This window comes from Eschscholzia californica, unplaced genomic scaffold (assembly GCF_041429995.1).
Source record: "Eschscholzia californica isolate CP2 unplaced genomic scaffold, dmEscCali1.0.p SCAF_5, whole genome shotgun sequence".
Classification (NCBI taxonomy): Eukaryota; Viridiplantae; Streptophyta; class Magnoliopsida; order Ranunculales; family Papaveraceae; genus Eschscholzia; species Eschscholzia californica.
The window spans coordinates 34,595,680-34,602,089 of record NW_028238472.1 but is presented as its reverse complement, the minus strand read 5'-3'; the positions used below and the strand labels follow the sequence as shown (position 1 = coordinate 34,602,089).

At 34.2% G+C, this 6,410-nt stretch overlaps 1 protein-coding gene across 2 annotated transcripts; it reads right to left on the bottom strand.

The window, feature by feature from the left end:
* Positions 1-683: 683 nt before the first annotated feature.
* Positions 684-5,303, bottom strand: LOC147538802 (Pentatricopeptide repeat (PPR) superfamily protein). Of its 2 annotated transcripts, XM_086644024.1 has the most exons (8): positions 5,098-5,303; positions 4,006-4,118; positions 1,945-2,078; positions 1,738-1,859; positions 1,375-1,554; positions 1,216-1,278; positions 1,008-1,072; positions 684-887 (listed from the first exon to the last, which is right to left on the bottom strand). In XM_086644024.1, the coding sequence occupies exons 3-8, from the start codon at positions 2,074-2,076 to the stop codon at positions 844-846; spliced, it is 606 nt and encodes a 201-aa protein (XP_086500150.1). In that variant the 5' UTR covers positions 2,077-2,078; positions 4,006-4,118; positions 5,098-5,303; the 3' UTR covers positions 684-843. The 2 variants fall into 2 exon arrangements, with proteins under 2 accessions (XP_086500150.1, XP_086500151.1); XM_086644025.1 differs by lacking the exon at positions 4,006-4,118 and having other exon boundaries at positions 5,098-5,301.
* Between the last annotated feature and the right edge of the window lie 1,107 nt (positions 5,304-6,410).

Sequence of the window (6,410 nt, the reverse complement as noted above, 5' to 3'; positions counted from 1 at the left end):
AAATAATAACACTCTTATTCCCTATGAAATCAAATACTAAAGTATCACATTATGAATTCAACCGTGATACTGTGTACTTTCTCTCTCTAGATCATAGCCCGACACGTCACCTCGTCGGGATTCGACCGGGTTCTGTGCCAGGCATAGCATCATTTTCCTTATGAATTTACCACATTAAAATTCCATTTCCGGCCATTTGCATTAGTTGCATTAGGTTGTTTTTTCGGACTTCATATGGAAATTGCAACAAAAAATACTTCATATGGAATGTTCCTGCGAAGTGCCCACTGTCATTTGATTTTTTTTTTGTTTTGTTGAAAACTGTCATTTGATTGAGCTTCCCATATAAAACGTTCAGCTTGTTGTCAGATTAAAAGTTAGAAAATGTCAGATTAAAAGTTAGAAAATCAGTAACCGATACCGCAAATTCCTTAAGGTTGAAATACAAGTTCAATTTCCACTGGGGTTTTCGATATCTAACCTATACTAGCTTTCAACAACAAAAAAAAAATCTATACCTACTAGCAGTAACACTACCCGTATTGCACTACTCTACCAACTCAATTCTGCTTTCCTAATCACACAGATTAGTTCATATAATTTCAAAAAAAAAAAGCTCAAAAACAACCTGCACAAATCATGAGTTAAGAACTACCCAAAGATCAAACGAAGACACAAAGAGAGAAGATAACCTAAATTCTCTTTATTACATCGATCAGAACTAAGAAGCCCAATTCAATAAAATACATTTTTTGTCAAAAAAATAATAAAATGAAACGATTTCATTGATGTTTTCTTTGCTAAAAACAAAAGCACCCCCATTAACTGCTTCTTATCTTAACTTTAACAGATCTCATCTGCAAATATGACATCAAATATTTGTTGAACTGCAAAACAAAGACACAAATTCGTTAGATAAAACTTGAAAGTAATATCAGTGGGTTCAAAAAATGATGTAAAAAATTGGTATGTTTCATGTTTCAAAATTACAAACTTTTAGATCTCACCTTCTCCTTTCTGTATATTGGGTTGATCATGTAAGAGTTGTTGAAGCAAAGCCAGATCACTCCCACTGTAAACATCAACTTTTTACAAATTCATTTACCTCAAGGGAACGATAAAGAAAATGCGAACATGATCCGGGGCTATAGTAACTTAACTGAATTCTAAAAAAACAGTAAGAAATATGGGAAGAGAGTCAAATCAATCACATACCAAGATTGCTTCTTCAACATAAGTGAAGGAATTGTTGAAACTACTGATAACTTCAGAAGGTACCTAAATCAGAAATTGAGTTCTTAATTTAAAGTAAACCCCAATTAATCAAATACCAAAAATATCGAGGATTTCCTTTTAAAGAAAAGAAAGCCTTACTCAGAGTGATGCATTTCTTGAAGAAGTCCAAGACCTTCAATACAATATGCAATGCTCGGTCTAATCCCAACCTGGGACTGTATCTGCTGTTTAGCCAATGTGACGGATCCTCCTTTGACCAACTCTCTACCATCTTTAACAATTTTCCCCAATGATACAACAATAGAACGAAACTCTTCCCTGGAATCTTCAATCAATACAATATTATACTTGAGAGGATGGTCAATTACAGATGAAGCTATTGATGTTGAACTTAGAAAACGTACACATCCGTTTTCGTAGTTCTATAGATTAGAAATTATAAAACTCAAACATCATGTAATAGAAACTAACGAACTTTCTTGAAGCATAGAAGTAGCTTACATTGTTTCATCCATGGAACGGAGAGTAGTTTCCAAGGTCATCATTTGCTTCCCAAGAAGCGTCTCTCTGATGCCATCGATGCACCCCAAAGAACCATGAAAATTTTTAGGATCTTCGAGCACCTGATCATTGATAAGAATAAAACAAGTAAATACATTTATGTTTCATGAATCCATTGAGAAATTTTTCAATAATTATTATGTATACCGGCAATCTATCGAATATCGCTGATGCATTTCTAAATTGTGTGAGCAAGCGAGATTGGAGTTGGTCCCATCTACTCATTTCATCTCTAACCTTTCTGTACTTCTGTTGGTATTTCTTCAACAACATGTCCATTCCTTAAAAAGATTTAAAAGAGGCCAAATGGAGATAAGGATAAGAAAATAAGGAACTGCTTCAATTAACAAACTTGATTATGAAACTTCATTTAAATACGTTTTGGCTTCCGGGAAGTAGCTTAAACAGAAGATCAATATGCAAATCATTATTTAGTGTTCTCAGAGAATCAACTCATAGAGACCCAAAACATAAACAATAAATAATGAAGTAATAAATCAATTCAAACAAACCATTCATTAAGAAAATTGAACAAAAATGTTATTTTTTCGTCTTAAAATAATATGGCTTTAGCTTATAAATGAGCATAAAGATAACTTGGTGAAGTTGTCATTGTTCCTTCGTAATGATAAACCTTGAAATCATTAGAATATTAACATGTAATACAGAGAATTGGTAGTTCGAAAACAGGTGAAGAGGAGATAACATTGAGAGAGGGGTAGTAAATAGAAAGGGGCACTCACTTCTCCCGAAGAAACCCAACCACAGAAATGGGTTATTAAGATAAATATCTCATGAACATTTCTTCCATAAAACTGGGTGCAATATAAGGGGTAGTTTTTAACATGGAAATAGAAAACAATATATATATTTTCATATTTTGTTTGATCAACCCAAAACCTTTAAGAGAAGACCCCAAAGTAATGAAAGCAAGAATAATAGAAAAGAAAAGTGAAGAATAATGGGACTTGCAGTGAGAACTATAGTTGGTTGAGGTGTGAAGAATAAGAGAGAAGAAAATAGCAGAGAAAATGGTAGCGGTTCTACGAAGCTTAAGAGCTCAAATCAGCCCCGCTAAGAGGCGTCTAGTTAATAGGTGGCTACCGCTCAATGTCGGACGCTTCGGTTACTAGTACTCGTGGATGAGGAAGAGATCAATAAATACCCTTCTCCCTACACTAAAATTTAACTGGTTCTTTCGAATAGTTTATGAGTGAGATGAATATACAAACTCTGAAATTGGACGGTTATCAAATTTTCTGTCAGGCTTAGAAAAAAAAGACGTGTCACACCGTATAACCCCATACGAATTAGTACAGATCTACTTCATAAATGCGAAACTGTACAAACCTTATTTTTTGCAAACCTGTGTAGACCTTAAATAATTATCTACAGCTTAGACAAACAAAATTTGGCCTTATATATATATATATATATACATATATTTGTATATATCTTCTCTAACTTCTTCCACAAAATTTTAAATATACGTGAAAGGGCGGAAAGTTAGACCTATCCCAGACCTAAAACACATGATGGCTGCCCACTTGGGGGTTGAATCAGAGATGACGAGTTGTTGGCGGAACGTTAGATCAGTTTTTGAGAATATTATTTTCAGGTCCTTGCACAAAGCATGAATTGGCACTCCGTCTCTCAAGTTCTTTTCGATCTGGACCTCTGAACCAGATCAATTGTCCACATCAAAACGACCCAAATAAACCCTAATATCCATTAATCTATTTCCTTGTTTTTTGTCTTTTCCTTCATGAAAGAAAACTATAATCATGGTCTAGACAAACACTCATTCCTATTGAAGTACTTAATATTTCAATTTAGATTCATAATATCAAAGGATGAAACCACTACAAAGAAAGTTAATTGGAAATTTTAGTTCTTTTAGGCAGATCAGTATAAATATTTTATATTTAGGATAATATGTCAAAATTTGAACTTATTTAAGAGACTAAGAATCATGACTAATAAGAAAGTAGGAATCATAGTTCATAAAGAATAATCATCAATTGATTGAAGTTTTTTAATTTGCAATTTTCAACATTCAATTGGTCTGCAATAAAAATCTTAAAATAGGAATTTCATCAAACAGTTGGGCTACAACCTAAATCATCTCCACAATCCTCAAAGAGAATCATCAATTTACACATCAAAATGAATATAATCAAAGCAACTAAGCAAGTATCCAATACTCACCAGAAATCTGAGTATCCCCAACGCTGGAGTACTCCACAAATCAGAGAGAAATTGAAGATTTAAGATAAAATTATGCTCAAATCCTTGTTGTTGTCGACTTCAAACCCTCACCACTGTCACCATAAATCCATGAGAAATGAGAGAGAAAGTGGAAATTAAAGGTAGAATCTTTCTTAACCCCTTGCTGAAATCGAATTCAGATGTTTGAAACCAAAACCCTTTAGGGAGAATTACTGAACCCCATGTTTTAAAAAGCTCTTTACATAAATCCCCATGTTTTATTTATAATTACATATATCTCTATGTTCTGTTAGATTTAACTGTAAACTTTTCAACATTACTTTCTTGCCCATTTACATTTTACACCACCTTTTACTAATTCACTTACAGATTAAACCACCTTTTACTAATCATTTACAGATTAAACCAGGTTTTCAAAATGAAGGGACAAGATCAAATCAAAATAGAGCGGTTTTTCGACCATTTTTGACCTTATATTTTCATATTTAAAGCCATGAAACCAACCTAAAAACTCCACTTCTTGGGCATTAAAGTCGGCATTTCAACCATTCGACTACCCTTACTCCCAATTGGGGCCCTGTTAGTCATGTATGCAAATAAACATCCTCACACAAGAATAAAACATACATCTCCATACACAAATCAATGACGAAACTTCCATTTTGTTTATCGAGCTCACGTATGCAAATTTCAGAGATCAAATTCATTAAGAGATGAGAGAGATACAGGACCTGGTTAGAGAACCAAAGTAATCTTAACTCAATATGAATCAAATTTCAGAGTACCAAAATTTCAGAGAATTTCAGTGGAATATGAACTCGAATTAATCTTAACTCAATATGAACATTTCATAAGTATGCTTAATATTCCACTGTCCACACATTAAGAAATTTTAGAAGTATAATATTTAGATTATAAAATTCAATGGATGTGAACTCAATAATGAACTTAATAGGAACCCTAGTTCGATTTGAACTTCAAATATGAACTCAATATGAACTTCAAGTTACCCATTATAAAACCCTAGCTATAAATGTAACCAATCCAATGGGGTACGGAGAGAGAGAGTACCTGGAAACGAGACAACAGAAGGTAGACGAGAGAGAGTAGCTGGAGAGGAGAGATGACAACTCAATATGAACCCTAGTTCGATTTGATTCACACTTCGATCGGAAACTCTGTTCGATTTGAAAGCTACTTGTTCATGGAACCCTAGTTCGAATTGAGGTTTTCCCAACGGAAGGAGATTCGGCTTCTGTTAGATAGGTGTAAGTTGTAACCGTCTAAGGGAGGTGGGTTTATGGTATAAACGCCTTCCCGTTTTGTTAAAGGCGCCCATTTTTGTGTTGTTTTAAAAAATGTTTATTTAGCGAATGGGCTTATTTGTAATTACACTTCGACTAACTAGGCCTGTAAACGGTAGCTTATCGGATCGGATATAGGCATATCCGTATCCGAATCCGATAAGCTATCCGAATATCCGAATCCGATAATTATCCGACGGATATTAGAGATCAATATTCGAATCCGAATCCGATAATATTAACGGATATCGAATAATATCCGATATCCGAAACTTTAACAAAATTTCAAATTTGTTCTTTAAATTCTTAACCATTAGATCTAAACAATAAATCTCAACCATACATTTTATATATTATTATGACTAAATTTAAATTTTTATTAATTTTTTATATTACTTATCGGATACGGATATTTATCGGATCGAATATGAGTGTATCCGTATCCGATATCCGATAAGCAGATATCCGATAAGGAATATCCGAATCCGCATCCGAATCCGAAATTTCGGATATTTTTTTGAAATTCGAATACGGATGCGGATCGGATGTCGAATATTCGGATATCCATTGACAGGCTTACGACTAACCAAGATTTCTGTTAATTCAAACACAACATGGGGATATATGTAATTATAAATAAAACATGGGGATTTATGTAAAGAGCTTTTTAAACATAGGAATTTCAGAAACTTTCCCAACCCTTTCGGTCCACAAATTAGAAAAAAAGAATGTTACAGAAGGTGAAATACCGAAAATACCCTACTCTGTTCAAAACAATAACAAAGACCGATCAAGACTAGACTATATGGTAGCACCGTAGCAGATAATATTAATACCTGTCTAGGGTTTCTAATAACCTAATAGGAAATGATAAGATTACACTGTCCAAATTTCTGGAGCCATCAATAGGTTGTTGAACCTTGAGGTGGGGGTATGGGCACCTGCATGTGCTTAATGCTTCGGACCGGGTGGGACGGGCATGTATAATGTTTGGCTATTCGGTAAGCGGGTTATCAACGTGAGTCATTCTGAACTTCCTTTGCGTCATTGCCCGCCCAAACCCGCTAACTGACTCAGGTA